Source organism: Nicotiana attenuata, chromosome 3 (genome assembly GCF_001879085.1).
Source record: "Nicotiana attenuata strain UT chromosome 3, NIATTr2, whole genome shotgun sequence".
NCBI classification, from domain to species: Eukaryota; Viridiplantae; Streptophyta; class Magnoliopsida; order Solanales; family Solanaceae; genus Nicotiana; species Nicotiana attenuata.
Genome location: NC_031991.1, coordinates 63,138,844 through 63,156,341, shown reverse-complemented (window position 1 = coordinate 63,156,341; position 17,498 = coordinate 63,138,844). Strand labels below are relative to the sequence as shown.

The 17,498-nt window shown below is 36.5% G+C and overlaps 2 protein-coding genes across 5 annotated transcripts in view; one reads left to right on the top strand and one right to left on the bottom strand.

Annotated features, from left to right (window-relative positions):
* LOC109223920 (pumilio homolog 5) overlaps positions 1–2,478 on the top strand; it is a 10,101-nt gene extending 7,623 nt beyond the window's left edge. For all 4 annotated transcript variants that reach the window (XM_019388403.1, XM_019388400.1, XM_019388404.1 and 1 more), the window contains 3 exons: positions 157–351; positions 1,824–2,007; positions 2,161–2,478. In XM_019388403.1, the coding sequence (XP_019243948.1) occupies positions 157–351; positions 1,824–2,007; positions 2,161–2,183 (402 nt within the window). In that variant the 3' untranslated portion in view covers positions 2,184–2,478. The remainder of the gene's footprint in view (positions 1–156; positions 352–1,823; positions 2,008–2,160) is intronic.
* On the bottom strand, positions 2,947–8,537 carry LOC109223919 (probable mitochondrial adenine nucleotide transporter BTL1). The gene is made up of 5 exons (XM_019388399.1): positions 8,081–8,537; positions 7,873–7,967; positions 7,288–7,621; positions 6,891–7,128; positions 2,947–3,749 (listed from the first exon to the last, which is right to left on the bottom strand). Exons 1-5 carry the CDS (start codon positions 8,246–8,248, stop codon positions 3,493–3,495), a joined length of 1,092 nt encoding a protein of 363 aa, XP_019243944.1. The 5' UTR covers positions 8,249–8,537; the 3' UTR covers positions 2,947–3,492.

Genomic DNA, 17,498 nt, shown 5'->3' with positions numbered 1-17,498 from the left:
CCCCCCCCTAAAAAAAATGGAAGACCGGAAAATATGACTCTAAACTATGTGCTAGAAATAATTTGTTTTTGGGACAGGGATGGACCGTGGGGCGCATGTAGTATTATCATAAGAATTTTGTGCAATTGTTGTGTGAAACTGAATTTGTCGTTGCAGCATGTTCTGGAGAGGGGAAAACCACACGAAAGAAGTCGAATTATTGAAAAGTTGACCGGAAATGTTGTACAATTAAGTCAACACAAATATGCCTCAAACGTTGTTGAAAAATGTCTGGAATATGGTGATTCTGCTGAGAGGGAGCTTTTGATTGAGGAGATTCTTGCAGATTCTGAAGCAAATGACAATTTGCTGGTGAGATGATTTGAATCTTGTTTACTATTCTTTGCTTTTCCTTTTCACATATGCGATGCAGAAATCAACTTTTTCACAGCAATTTCCGTGAAACCTCTTTGTAAAGGACGAGTAAGGCCATGTGCCTAAACTGAGTTAAGCCAACTTCTCATTACTCACTGATGGTGATTTGCCAAAGAAATTTTATGGGTCATTCCCTGCCTATTAGCAGTGCTAACTGTTCTCTAAATCGGGCTTCAGTTGAGATGTTTTAACCTTGAATTTTGGGTCATTCCCTGCATATTTGTGCTAACTATTTTCTCAACCGGGCTTCAGTTGAGGTGTAAAATGTAGAATTCTACCATCACATGGAATTTTTTTTAAATGTTCAGATGGAACTCGTATATCAACAATTTGCTATTTGGAGTTGGAATTATACCCTAGCTCTTTCTTTAGCCTCATCAGGTTGCAATCTTTGTCTCATTCTGTTTCACTTCAAAATAACTTTTTCCAGTTTAGACTTTGCGAGAACCTTTTAGGAGAAATAGTCAAACACATCGTAATAGGGGTAAAAGATGTTGTGCTGATTCCTGATTGAAAAGGATGTTTGCAGTGATGGGAAATATTGAAGTTGGTCTACAAAAAATGATGCCGCCTTCAGAAAATCTATTTTCGGATGGTAGACATTTTTCTTTAATTGTTCAAAGGATTCTGCCTAGGAAAGAAGCGTAAGTGCCAGTGAAAGGAGAAAGTTCATTTTGATAACAGATTCGAATGTGTGTCTCAGATATTTGATTTGGGTCACTGGAAGAATAGTATTCGGTGTTGACCTTTTATTGGATGGGACACTGCAGAATAGAGGATGGGTATATTTACTTATTATCAATGAATTAGTGTACTGACTGAGTAGATCTTAATTAGGACCCTATAGTACCCTTTATACTTCATTTAAAAGTCGTAGATTAAGAAGGGGAAGAAGAAGTATAATAGCCAAATTAAGGAGAAAGCCAAAGAAGAAGAGGGAATGAATGGAAACAGGATAACTCGAATAAATTGTTAGTTGAGAAGGGAAAAGACCTTTTCTCAATATGTTGAGAATCTTATCCATCAATTGTTGCAAGTTTGTACTTACTTTTGTTTTCAAAAGGAAAGGATACGAGTCTTGGTTATCGTAATGGTCTGGCTATGAAACAATGCGAAACTAGCCATGGCCACCTGTCGTGATGTTGTGGGATGCATTTCATGGTCACAACTCTTAGCTTGTCCACCATCTCATCATCTCCTTGGCTGAGATAGTAATGGATTTATTGACCTTTAGACTAATTTGGGTAGGAAGTGGTCTCAACGGTATGTTTAGCATTTTGTGTGGCACTATTATCCTTTTTCTCACTTTTCTATATGGTGAATGTGAAGTGCTTATATTTTCCAAATAATGACAAATGATTTTTTGCGTAATTGACATATTCACTGGGCAATTTTGGCTCTTGTTGTAGTCGATGATGAAGGACCAATTTGCGAATTATGTGGTCCAGAAGATTCTCGATATTAGCAACGATAAGCACCGCGAAATTCTGCTCAGTCGAATCAGAGTTCATCTTCATGCTTTGAAGAAATACACCTATGGAAAACACATAGTGGCTCGATTTGAACAGCTCTCTGAGCAGCTATCTGATGAAGGTTTGTAGAGTTCAAGTGCTGTGCTATATTTGCACGGCTGCAAGTTATTATTTTATGCAGCTGTTGTGTTTGATTATCTATGACATGTTTTGAAGAATTTTGGTGTTTTGATCTATGAATACATGTTTGCACATTCTACCATTTGTCATGCAGATATTGGAACATGTGAACCCTAGATTGTTGAACACAATTGTCAGATTTATACTCGTTTGGTGGATGGTAGAATTGTTTCCAGCAGCCTGACTGTTGATTGTCCAGTGAGCAGCAGTATGAGAGTGCCTGTCTAGCCTTTAGTAGGGGTCACATGTGCTTACTGCTTAAGCTCATTGATTGTCCAGGCACGAAGATAGTGTGTTGTTTTATTTGCCAACTGTATCCAAGAATGTAAATATCTTGAATAATCAAGCATGTATTCTGGGAGAAATATTTTGTGCATGCCAAATTTAGTTGAAAAGGTTTGCTTGCTTTGGATGTGGCTTTCTACAAAATATGCTCAAAAGCAATTCAGGGCATTGTTGCCAATCACAAACAGCAATCTTACATATTTTACAGATCGCTCAGTTAAATATGCATATATGAGAGCTGGAAACGGAGCAAATCCCGGTTAACTTGGGTCACCATCTCAGCATGACCCATTATATATTTGACACGATCTTCCATGGCTCTTCTATTTCAAATTAAATGTTTTAGTTTAATTTTTCAAAGGATTAAAGAATGAGAAAGATATCTTATTGTTGAGAAGGCTGGTGAGATCCTTTGTAAACTTTGCAACTTAAAACAGAGTTTTATAAAAGAAGGCTAGCCTAATGTCCAATAAAATCACTAGGCGTATTAAATATTTTTAAATGCTCTTTTGTAAGAAAGCTAGCATTTTTGTAAGACGGTCAAAAATGGAAAGGAAGTACTTTGTAGTTTATACACTCACTCGTAAAGAGTTCCTTTCAAGAAGAAAAGCATCGTAATGTGATGTTCCAGTCTCATTAATTTATTAGTTGCTACTAAGTACTCTGCACCATTACACAACTTATGCGTGCCGTATAGAGCATCAACCAAATAAACATAAAGAAAAATAGAAAAACATGACACTACAGAGCATCAACCGAGTACACCAAAATCAGAAGCCCCCGTTGTCCCCAGATCAACATGTAGGAAAATAAAACAATTTGGCCCATTTGCTTCTCCAAACTTGACTGCCCTTGCTTCTCAAACCAAGTAGTACCACAACACTGACCCTTGAGAAACAAGTACTCGAAGAAATTACAAAGGCAAAAGCTTGTAATTCTTGCAGTAATCATAAATGCATGTTCTGTCGTTTACAGTAATGTTAAAGAAATTTCAGGAAGATGGGAAAGAAAAATTCTGGATGCATGACAGACACCACGGTTAACCCATCTTACCATCGCCAGCTTCCAGCTTGAGTACGTTACGGTAGTCAAATCATTGTACGCATGGGACGGTGGAAATACGATTTCATTTCTTGTGCTACTACTGTAACACATGACGTCTATCAGCAAGCAATATATCTTTCCAAGCTTCGTAGAACATCCAAGTAATGCCTGATGATGGCATTACTTTTAGGCAACTCGCACCCCAGCCTCTATAAAGGCCTAACAAACCCCCATCCCTAACGACTTCTGAAAGTGCTGCGACCATGTGAGGTGGACATTTACCATGCAAAGCACCCACCATTAGCCGCTTTCTTGCCACCTCCAATGGGTAACTGATAGTGCTAGCTGTTAAACCTGATCAACCATAACATTAACTCTTTTAAGAAATGCATGGTAATCTTACAATCTGGCTACAGTAAGATAGCATAAAAGCAGATAGAGTCTCATCAAGGTTAAAAAGGCATACCATAATGAACAGCAGATATTCCCAAATAAAATCACATCCCTATTTGCAGTTCAAGGAGCTTTAAAAGTGGACAATCTTAAAGAGTAAAATATCGCAGAAAAAACATAATTAGGCAATATTTAAGAAATAATTTCAGAATCCTAGCAGAATTAGTAATTAACAAATTTGGCAGTTAATTAATTACAATCCTAACCCAAACCTATAACGCTGGACCAAAAATCACGTTTCGACATTTGTGAACAGTTCCAATCAAAAAAAGGATTCTTTGTTTGACCGAAAATCAGGCCTATTATTTACCGAAAATTAGTCCTATTAGTATTTATTCCTACCAAAATATTTGATCAGATTATACAACCCAATAATTACCTTCCATACACATTTCTTTTCTACATTAATGTCACAACCAAAAAACATGCAAGAATCCTCCAAAAAAAAATTAGCACTTTAATTTTCTAGTTGTTAATTTTCGTATATAGTAAGAAAAATATAATTAGATTCAACGAAACATTATAATTATTTTGAGGATCTGTAAACTTAAAGTTGTTTTCATAATACATGTATTTGCTTCAATATCCTAATAATATATTTATAAACATATATATCTTATTACTGTGTGTATATAATATACATCAAATAGAAACAATATATCACATATACAAAGTATATATTTCATTTATCAAATATATTTAAACTTTATATAGATCACATCAAGTATATGCAATTTATACATTAAATATATATATAATACATATATCGAATCTGTATATTTGTTTATACGTCATATATACAAAAATATACGTTGAATAACTATAAAATGTGTCTGGTATAGTCAAATATAGATAATATATTCATCGCTACATATTTAAAATTACCTTGTAAAAAATATATCACATATGTATATATACATCTACAAACACGGAATAAAAATGTGGATTGATTTAGACAGTGTTTGATATGATAATGGAAAATAGAAATTTTAAGAGGAACCTGTTAGGGGAGAACTTTTATAGAAAAATGGTAAGTTTAGACCAACAAGGGTTGTGGTGGAGTGGTAAATACTCCTTCATCCTTAACCAGAGGTCTCGAGTTCGAGCCCCTGGGTATGTAGTCGCCTTTGTTAGGGAGCGCTTTACCCCCCAATGTGGGACTTCCCGGCGCGAATCCGGATTTAGTCAGGCCTCAATGTGGGTACCGGACACCGGATGGGAAACAAAAAAAAAAAAGTAAGTTTAGATTAGTGATGAGAGATAAATATGGATAAATTAATATGGATCAAAATTAATTCCTTAAATTGTGGATTATATTTTAAAATTTGAAGACCACTAAACGTACATGACCTTCAAAATATGCTGTAATTGTAAATGAATGTGCTCTTTTTGGAATAAAGCAAAAGTAATGTTTTTTATATAAATATTATTTAATAAGTAACTGACAATGTAAAAAACTCTAAAATATCATATACTAACACATAAAAGCTTGAGGTCAACAATGATGAAGTCATTTGACTTGCCTCGTGAAGTCCAAAATTTTAACTTTATTTAAGGAAATCAAATATATCAAGATTTATTATGTCTTCTTATTTAATATACGGGATCTATCAGAACTGATATCATTTTCCTCCATCCTAATTGAAATCCCGCTCCAATAACACGATCACAATCTTTATCTCTAACGGCTCCATCCTATAGGAATTTTCTAATTTACTTCTCTTGTGTTGAGTTGACCACTATCGATGTGATTATATCGACGGTGTGCATTTGCTATTTTAGGAAAGAACTTCATGTTTTATCCCCTTGGTTTAGCCAAATGCACATAGATTTGTTACGCCAAAATATTTCACAGGATATTTCGTAAAGATCTCCTTATAACCCTACTCGCTGGACCATCTCATCATCAGAGAGGTTCCCCCATTCAGCAACATTATTGCAATCACACTTGAATCAATTGCTCAACAACACCACAACCAATTGCTCATTCACAATTACACTTGAGTCGAATTTGTCTTACAACAGCAAAACCATTTTGCACGTAAGTTCAACCATAATCCTTCTTAGTCTCCTTGCTAATCTCATAGACACTCACCACCAGAATGATTGGTTAAGATAATACTTAAATGTACGATGCTCCGCCTTCAGAATCTGTATAACGAACGTCCTTTCTCCTTTGCAATTACACTTGCGTCTCATATTTGTCTTCTACCAGCAAAAGCATTTCGCGTGCAAGTTAAACCATATCCCTTCTTAGTCACCTCGCTAGCGCGTCTATTATAATCTTATAGACACTCCCCAGCAGAATGATTTGTCAAAAAAATACTTAAATGTATGATGCTCCTCCTTTGGTCGGAATCTGTACAATGAATGTCCTTTATCCTCTCTGCAGCAATGTTACATCTTTGTCCTGGTATTGCTCTTTTGATCTCGTGCGCAAAAGGAGAAAAGCATCACAAGCTTGTTTCAGTCTTTCCCCTTTTTCTTCCAGTATACTACAAAAACATTACATCTTTGTTCTGGTGTTGTTCTTTTATACCCAACCAGCGTGATACATAAGAAGGGCCTTAAAACGCAAAATCCAGTAATTATGATAAAGAATTATCAACTCAAGCATCACAGCACCTGCATACTTTTTGGACCTTAGATAGCAGGAATTGGCTGCATCAGCAAATTAATTTTTTTGGCCGCTTTGTTAACATTTCCCATAATGGTTATCTGGTTTTGAGTTGTAATCCATCCTAAGTCCAATGGACCAACTCTACTACAATCTTGAACTGCCACTGGAACAGTTCAACAAGCACCTATAGTTTCCAAGTCAGCACTTCCAGATTTTAAGTTGATCGTGATACACAAATCTTCCGGGAAACAAGGACTTAGGCTAGGAGTAAAGGTGTTTTTTAAGCAATGATCTAAATGTCCCTAGAGTTGACAATTAGAAGTTTCAGCTCAGTCCTTTTTTATCACAAAATGGCAGATGACTATTAAGTTCAAGCAAATCTGAACCAAAGAGAGCTACCGTGTTTGATTCGAGATTCTTACCCGAGAAAGCTCCAATAAGAAGCATCTCTGCACGGCTTAGAGCTTTTTTCTTCTGTGCTTGGCAATATGATTTCTTTATTGTCTCGTACATGAAATAGTAACAAGTGCTATACGGGAGCATGCCAATTATTGTTGGCCCAAGTCCAGCATACAAGCCTCCAATTCCACCCTCCTTGTAAATTTTGTGAACTGCAATGCGTAGACTGGGGTAGACCTCAGGATTCACAGTCAGCCGATCCTGTGAAGATCAGCACCAAAATTTCAGATCATTTTTTCTTTCCACAAGCTCATAAGTCATAATAAGCACAATAACTTAATTATACAACTATGAAGATCATCATTAACACTCTGAAAAGCAAAGCTATTTTTCCACACTGAAAAAATCTCTAGTCAATACCTTCAGCACTTCAAGCGGATGACATGCAAGTGTGCCTGCAACTCCAGCAGCAGCACCAGCAACAGCAACTGGCGACAGCCATGAGAGAGAAAAGCTCATGCTAGCATTACCAATCTGTAGCTTGGGGTTGCCAGTATTGATCCATTTCTCTTGTGCCGAATTCATTGCTCGCTTGACACACTCAAATGTAGCAAGTTCAATTGCCTGTGTAGGAATTATCCGTAACATGTTAATTGTGTTACCAGCCCACAGCCCTTTCCAACCCTGCTGCTCAATAACCTGAATAAAACTTGTACCGATGTTTTTGGACCCAACACCGACTACCATTCTTGTCCTGCATGTTTTAAATAACAAGATGAGATAACATAACCTACTGAATTGTAAGAGCCAGCTGAAAGGAAATAAAAATTCATCCAAGTCAAAAGTTCATATCCTAAAAGAGGAGTTTTTATATCTTAATTAAGTTATCTTACCAAAATTCACTATGGAAATTACATAATCCAGAGGATGGAATAGATATAACTCCTCATAAATGGAAATCAATTAGTAACCATCAGTTTTAAACTTGATGGTAAATCTTACAACCTGATGGTTTCAAGAGGAGCTAGAACGGCCTTGGTCATCGCCCCAGCCAAAGCACCACTGAGAAATTCACCGACTTCTCTAGTCCTGGTAAAATTCTGCAGAAATGAATGCATTTCCGCCAACTACATAGTTAAGCTAAGGTTCACGAACGAAACGTAAAGTAACATTAGAGGCCTGAATGGTCCAATCAGAATGAAAATGAACTTACGGTAAAGGCTCGACCAACGTCAGGGAACTTGAGTTGAAGGTTAATTTGGTGGTGCATGAGATCCTTGGTAGGAGAAAGGTCCAACTCCTTGGGTACAGTCATGACACCACGATATACATCTCCGACGAGACAGTAACTCTTCTTCTGCGATTGGGATTCCACAGCCATATTTCTGTCAACTCCAAACGGGAAACGCTTAAATATTAGCAGGTGGGGATTGTTCGAGCTGTGACTTGCGCCGCATTTGGCATACTATTCCTGAATTCAAGCATATGTATCTCATTCGGAGAAAAACAAGACAAAAGAGGATAGACGTGTTTGTTGAGACTGGGAATGGGACCAATGTTTTTTTAGCATTTGGCCGACGGGACGGACTACGGAGAGGGAGATTTTTCTTTCGACTGGAATTACGTTTCTCCCTCCACGAGGCACTTGGTTTGGCGACATTGGGATATTACTAGGGTTTCTTCGATGTCTTTGCCGGTCTATGGGCCCGTGCCAAAACCTCCCACCCATACCAAAAGTAGTCTGTTTGGCTGTGCTTTTAAATTAATTAGACTTTTTTTACATTGTTGGTCTCTTATAAAATAGTATTTTGTTAAGAAACTAAGCTCAAAGTAATAATATAAAAATAATAAAATAGACAAAAGAAGTAGAGGGGAAGATGGAACTTTCTTATTTCTTCTATGTATTCCAAGTGTGTACAATGTGATGCCCAAACCCTCTATTTATAGGATGATATAGGTAATACAAAGGGACTCCATAAACATGGTATTAACTATTGAGAACATGGGGGAAGATCATGGAGGTGTGGGAGTTACATCCATAATGGTAAGAAGTAGTGGGAGGTTAATGGAGAAGAGTAGTGGGTGTTACTCCCTTAGGAGTTATGGACATCCACCATAATTAAGTATTTCATAACACTCCCCCTTGGATGTCCAAAGATAATGTGCCTCGTTAAAACCTTACTAGGAAAAAACCCTATGGGAAAAAATCCTAGTGAAGGAAAAAGAGTACACATATCTGTAATACGCTTTATTTGTTGCCTCGTTAAAAACCTTGCCAGGAAAATCCAGTGGGATAAAATCTTAGCTAAGGAAAAAAGAGTACAGCACATATTTGCCTCCCCCTGATGAAAATATCCGACGAATTCCAAGCTTGTCTAACAACTTCTCTAATATTGATATCGGCAATGCCTCGGTGAATTATTCCGCCAAATTATCACTTGAACGAATTTCTTGAACATCTATTTCATCATTCTGTTGAAGATCGTGTCTGACAAGGAACTCTGATGAAATATATGATTTATTCAGTCTCCTTCAATATTCTTCTTTCAATTGAGATAAACAAACATCAGCTTCTTCATTATTATTGGAATCTTCTCTTCAAAGAAAAGTCACACATCTTGTGAAATGATAATATGACAATTCCTCACATACAAATAGATTGTTTGAAGAACGGACTTCAGTAAATGCCAGCATTTGCATAAACAACAAAACCTTGACAATATTTGTTAGAATAAACAAATCTATATCAAGGATTTCTTTTGCAATATAATACTAATCATATTTCAATATCTCCATATAGCCTTTATACTCTCAGCTGTTGGGACTATTCGTCCAAACTTCATATTTTTCAGATGAAGTCAATTTTTATTGCATATTTTTCATTTGGCCAATCATTTATCTGTCCAAATTCCATGACAGATTTGAGCTCAACATCCTCGTCAATATTAATAATATTGAGCGCTACGTTATATTAACAACATCGTCGACGATCATTTTACATCGGTTCCATCATCAGTCAATAAAGACATAACTTATCGAGATCTCATTATTTTCAGGTACCCGAGCCTCTCCTATGAGGTCTTATAAAATGTTATGTCATGGTGCTCTTATATAGCACTTGCCTCCTTATTATGACCATCTTGAATATTTGCTTCTCTCCTTCTTCAAGGAGTTTTATCTTTGGAACCGATTAGTCTATTACGCTTCAAGAGTTCCATAGACTATATCCATCATGGACTTTATTCTATTTGGAGCATTAGTAGCTGGAATATGACATTTAACTTTGGGTCAGCAATGTGCTTGGAAATATTTTAGAAATGAATTATCACTTGAACTTCAAATTCACATTTTCTTGTACGAGGATCTAGATGTATTCATAATAATTCATTTCACGTATCACTTTTTCAGTTGCCCATTTTCTCCCCCTAATGTCGGGATCAACAACACATATCTCCAACCTTCTTTGGGGTCCAATCTTTGTGCATTGTGGTGGGATAATTATATCATATCGCACATCCACATTTCTAAATAGAAATTATTTGGTTCCTGACCCTGAACCAATTGTCATAGGGAGAATTTATCATAACTTGTTGGCTAGATGTGTACAAGTGATGTTGTATATTAAATAATATACCTCATACCAAATTTCGATTTGGGAGTTTTATTCTCATAACCAATGGTTTAGCTTAATTGGAGGCATACAATTTCTGCTAAACCAACTTTGATTTAAACCAGCATTATCAAAATAAATTATCATAATTTATATTCTGGAACTATGCTCTAATAACTTGAGCAAACAACCTTGCAAAAATCAAAGTGCAAGTTGATAACAAACGCACATGTGACCATACAATAGATGCATCTATTAAAATCATATAATAGTAAACGATCCATATGGCAGGTGACTGGGCTCATATATATATTACCTTCTATTCGTTCCAGAAATCAAGGGATTCAGTCCCAACCTTAACTGGTATATCATGAGAATAAGCAGCACAAGAGAATTCTTGAAGAATCTTCTATTTCTTCAATATATGCCAATGTGAATTCTCAATTAATTTTCGCATCAATAAACCGGGATGGCCAACCGGTCATGCCAACTGATATTTATTTCAGTAAACATTTAATTTACTATGGCATGTGATTTCATATCATGCTTATACATCTGTAGTACAAATAGAAGAAAAATCGGGTAACCTTTCATATTTACTCGGTATGTTATAGTAATATCAAGATAATCAATCTTCCTTTCATTTATAGTCTCAATATGCTAACCACTTTGGCTAATACATTTGAAACTCAAAAAGTTTCTTTTGAGACTTACTACAATATCAATGTCATGAACAATTTTATTCATCCGGGTAGTAACAAATTAGCTCTTCCGGAGCTCGTAATTGATTTTGTACTACAAGATCTTTTGTCACACCATCCATATGGTGAATGTCTCCTTCACGNTGAACTTTTTCTCCACAGAAAAAATTATCTTATCACTGTCACAATCAAAAACATTATAGACAAGACTTATTTCTTGCTTTACTTTTGCCTTTAATGACTTTTTATAAGGCATGTCAAAATATTTTCGGCGCACCATATATACACGACAAATGACGTATTCGTGTAACCACATAGTAGTGTTTATGATCTTTCTTTCTCTCAAACCTCCCGTAGAGGTGAGTTGTAGTATTTATTCAACCATGCATACACATATTCTTGTGCATAATTTGTATCACATATATATTTCACATTCACTTCAGGAATGAGTCTGCATTACCAATGCTTATCACAAGTCGCATTCTTTAAAAAAAAAAATGGACTATAATCGTCAGAGCGTGCCTCATATTTACAAACCATATTGATACACAATTCCTTCACCTTTGAAGGATTATTTTGAGAACCCTTATTGTTCTCCTTTTCACAAATACCATAATGATGACTATTATTATTTTGATCTTTGGCACGTCCACATTCATTGGTCAACCACTTGTCTTCATTTAGACTTATTATGCACCGCTATCACATTCACTTCAAGAATGGAGCAAATCAAGTGGGACAAACTTCATGCTTTTTCATGAAAAATACATTATTTCTCTTTAGTCATCATTATATCATCAATATGGTGCACTGGAACTCAAATTCAATGTCGTACACATAAAAGCATGTGTTAGGACTCAAACCCAACTCTTATAATGGTACATCAAGACAAGAAACAATGTCTTACCCGCATGGTACGGTGGGCTTGAACCCATCTTTCTTACCCTTGCATCATCGTATTTAATCATCATAAGACTTAAAAGTATCATCACTTCCAATGGATATAAGCGTAAACTCATCTAGTGATAAATAAAACCATAGTATCTGCATCGATAAATGGGAGAACTAAACATAGCTTTTAATATTGTAGACACAAAAAAAACATAAACAAATTATGCATTATATCTATTAATATTAACTCTATGCAGACAATGACGATATGGTAAGTTGTACTGTTCGTTTCCGACATAGGAGAGCATTTAGTGTAATTTTTGTGCAATGTGGCAGTTCTTGTAGGGATGATCTAAATTCCGTCGGCAACATCATTTTGTGATTTTCATTGTTACGCAAGTTTCAATCTAATACACAGTTTGCATGTTAGTTTTTAAGCATAATCATAAAATTAAAAATTTGTGGATTAGTAAACAAAAATAGCATAAAGACTCTTACCATTGTATGTGAAAAGAGATAAACAAATAGTTACCTGACAACCAAAAGGGTATGAGTAGGCAAGCCGTAAAAGTTAAGAAAAACCTACCACAACCTAACGAAGAATGAGGCGTTCGTGCTGATAACGTGTTAAGAAACTAAGCTCAAAGTAATAGTATAGAAACAATAAAATAGACAAAGAAGTAGAGAGGAAGATGAAACTTTCTTATTTCTTCTATGTATTCCAAGTGTGTACAATGTGATGCCCAAACCCTCTATTTATAGGATGATATAAGTAATACAAAGGGACTCCATAAACATGGTATTAACTATTGAGAACATGGGGGAAGATCATGGAGGTGTGGGAGTTACATCCATAATGGTAAGAAGTAGTGGGAGGTTAACGGAGAAGATTAGTGGGTGTTACTCCTTTAGGAGTTATGGACATCCACCATAATTAAGTATTTCATAACATATTTAAATTAATATCACAATTTTTGGTTTATTATAATAATAGCACATTTTATAACAAATATAGCAGATTGTAACAGTTAATTTCTTAACTCTTCCCCATAATTAGGGGTACCGTACGTTTAGATTCCTATTAAGTATCTTATTTATCTTTATCTACCATTCATAAATCATATTTCTCTTTCCTATTCAAAATCCTAGGAAAAAAATCCAGCGCCTTTTTCTTTCTTATTTAACTAGTATACTTACCCACGCGATGCGCGGATCGTTTCAAACAAAAAAGAGCAGAGAGAGATATTAGAAACAGATGTATATTGCAGACTAAATTTATCGATCGCATTAAAAGAAATTAAACCAAAAGACAAATAGGTGAATTCTATCGGGATATCTCTATAAATTTGTTGCTAGGGACCACCAATCTCCAAGAGGTGTTACAACATACTTGAGAAATGATACATCAATACTTGGCTTTAAAAGGATAAGTCCACATGAAAATGCATAAATTTTTTACTCAAGTACAAACATAAAGGACATTACATTTGGTTCAAATCTTATTCCAACTCCAGTCACAACAGAAGGTTAATCTGGGTGCACCAACTTGCACAAAATTCTATTTTAAGTAGCTCCAACAGAAACCACATAGTGACTTTAATCTTGATCACTTCCCATCCTTCAAAGTAGGCCCACGTGCAGCAAATAGAACCTGTGCAATAGCAAATATGATGACTAAAAAATGTCCTGAAAAAATCATCCCTCGATATATACTCAAGTCCAGAATAGGACATTACAATTTTCTTAAGAAATCAAGTAATAATCAACAAAAATATTGTACCTCTAATCAATGGTTTAACGCAAAAATAAAAATAACAATACTAAAGAGATAAGTTGGATTATATTTTTATTTAATTTTGGCTATTTACATTTTTTCCAAAACGAATACATTTATTTTTTATGACAACTCACATTTTACCTAAAGTCTATATTGTCAATCAATAAGAGTATAGTCTAAATATTAAATGACCAGTGCTACGTAAACGTTTCAATAACCAAAGTCTTCTTAATATCTCATCCATTTGAGGAATATCTTTCTCTTTTCTTGTCGAGAGAAAGGAACTCACAGGCGTCGATCACTAAATCATCATTGAATCCGACATTTATCATGCCAAACACCTCGTCCAAGCACACGCGTTGGCTGCTCTCTATCAAAGCATCTGCAATCCTCCCGATATTTGCAGCAATGACACTGATCATATCGACTAAAGTATTGTCACTGCACCTCCTCTTTGTGGGCTGCTTTGAACGCGGCGATGAAGAAGGCGTTGCTCTGAGATACTGCCATCACATGTATTGTCCATGCTGGTTTAAGATCCATTTGAATAATTGGTGCCAAAGATGACATACAACTTATCATTGTTCTCAATGTGTTTGCCCTTCACGAATTTGACACCAATATTTGGCTGAGAAACACATAAAAAGTGCAAAGTTTAGGTTGCTAATACAATGACAATAATAAATTGTAGACAAACTTCCATTAGTGAGCATTTTTCAGACCCAAATTTATACTCGTAAAAAAAAGTAGTTATTTTTTGATTTGTTGAAGCAAAATAACACTCCAAATACAATCTGATTCACTAAACTAAAGTCATCACATTGAGCTCCTACAGATAAAAACATCAACTGACAATTGAATCATTTACAATAATGTAGCTAATAGATCTCTGGTCATTGTAACATATTCAAGGTCTATAATATTATAAGGCAAGCCGAAAAGGGAGAAGAGAGAGGAATGACAATAAGGTAAAGATGCAAGGACTGATGGTTTGATGAAATGTCTGATTGTTCCAAAAAATATTTTGTACACAAACCTTATAGTACTTAATGAACCATCAACTTGAATTGGCACTCAAACTCTATCTCCATGAATCATACTCAGGCATGGTAAAAGATAACAGTATCTTCTCACTTTAATGAGTAGCCTGCAAAATAACTGTAACGACCCGACCGGTCGTTTGCCTTTTTAGAACCCCGTTTCCCTAAATAAAATACTTTGTGCTCGCTTTAACTAATTTACGACCTGCGGGGATGGTTGGTTCGGGATTTAGAAGAAATTTGGATTGAAATATGCACATTTAACTCATTAGGATTTTCTTAAAAGGCTAAATTTGACTTCGGTCAATATTTTGGGCAAACGGACCCGGATTCATATTTTGATGGTTCCGGAGGATCCGCAGAAAAATATGGGACCTGGGCGTGTGCCCGGAATCGAATTCCAAGGTCCCTAGCCCGAGTAGTGAATTTTTATTAGAAATTGTTAATATGAAATATCAAGGATTTAAAGAAACTAACTAATGATTGATTTCATGAGTATCGGGCTCGTATGTTGGTTTCGAAGCCCGGTACAAGTCCGAAATATCATTTAAGTCCTACCCGCAAAATTTGGCGTCAATCCGAGTAGTTTAAGGGTGTTTTGGCCCGTTGGAGGAAAATTAAGAACTTGAAGTTCATAAGTTTGATCCATTTGGTTTTAGGGGGTGATTCCTAGATTTATCGTTGTTTCGGGTGTTCCGAAGGTTCGAGTGGGTCCGTCTCGTGATTTCAGACTTGTCGGTATGTTCGGGCGGGGCCCGGGAGCCCCAAGCGTCAAACGGACGAGGCTCGAGTGAAGTGGAAATTTTGAAAAAGGACTGAAGTTTGCTGCTTCTGTCATAACCGCACCTGCGGTTGCTGGACCACAGGTGCAAGACCGCAGAAGCGATCCTTTAATCACAGAAGCGGCCCAGAGTAGGGAGGCCAGGAACCGCAGAAGCGGCTCCCAAACCGCAGATGCGGCTCCGCACATGCGGCGTCCAGACCGCAGAAGCGGTCCCAGCCTTCTCTCCCCATTTCGTAGATGTGGTCATCTTCTCGCAGATGCGGGACCGCAGATGCGGTCCTCTGACCGCAGATGCGGAAATCACTGAACCAGTGAGGTTTATTAAAGACGGGTTTCAAACCCATTTTTGACACTTTTCACTCCTGCATTGGCGATTTTTGAGCTCTTGAGAGAAAATCTTCACCAAGCATCTTGAGGTAAGTTAGTCCTACCCATTTCTAGTTTATTACTATTATTTTAGGTAGATTAAACACTAGTATTAGGGTGAAATCATGGGGTTAGAGCAAAAACCTAGGGTTTTAATAAAAGTTAGATTTAACCACGAAATTTGCTATGGAATAAATTAGAAATCATATATTGTTGATCCTTAGGATGTAGAGAACAACTTCTTCGAAAAATCTCGAAATCAGGGCACGTGGGCCCGGGGTCGGATTTTAGGAAACTTGTATTAAGAGTTGGAAAATTGCTTAAATAGCTAGGATTCGATCTTGTGAGTCTATATTGACTAGTTTTTACTTCGTTTAACTAGTTTGGGATCGTTCAGCTCCGAATTGAGGGCATGGACTCGTTCTTTGAATTGGAAGTGCACTTTGGAGCGAGGTGAGTCTCCTTTCTAACCTTGTAAGAGGGAATTGTCCCCATAGGTATAATAAAAGAGTAATTTGCCATTAAATACGGGGGTTACGAACGCACTAGGTGACGAGAGTCCGTGCGTAGCTACTATTATGTTAATTGTCCGGGTAGTTTAGGGCCCGTATCATGCTATATCGTAATTGTTTCTATATTTTCTTGCTAATGTGATCACTTAGGATATGCTAGAGACTTGAAAAGAGATAAGCGAATGTATATCTTCATTGGACACTTGTATGAATTATCTCGGAAATAAATGCGCATTCATGTGTTTCCTTGAATTAAATTGATATTTGTGGATCGGGCCAATCGCCTCGGTAGAAATAGATGCATCTATGGTTCGCGCCATTCGACCCTCTGGCAGTGCACAATTATTTTTCTGTTGGATCGGACCGTCGACCTCGGCATAACGTGCGCATGACATATATATGTGTGAAATCTTACCCATGGCTTATTCTGTTAAATATTTGAAATGTGTACGGTTAACTGCCAAATTGCTAGGGACATGACTTATTATCTCTTGTTGCATACTGTTGATTATTTGTGATTATCATGCATAGCAAAACACCTTATTATATTATTTGACCCTAGTAAGTGTCAAGTCGACCTCTCGTCTCTACTTCTTTGAGATTAGAGGGGATAATTACTGGGTACATATTGTTTATGTACTCATACTACACTTCTGTACTTAATTGTACAGGGTCTGAGGCAGGTACATCTGACTATCAGTTTGGTATGCGCCCCTGATTCATAGTCCGAGACTTCCACGGTGAGCTGCTCCTTTCCTGTGGCGTTCGGCAGCTTGATGGAGTCTTTTCCTTGCTTTTGCTGTCTATTCTATCTCGAACAGTAGGATAGTTTATTATTTTGTACATTCTACTAGTTGCCCATTACTTGTGACACCGGCACACACATTAGTAGACAGTATCAGGTTTTTTTGGGGGTGGGTATATTTTATTAACTTTACTAATCATTTTTG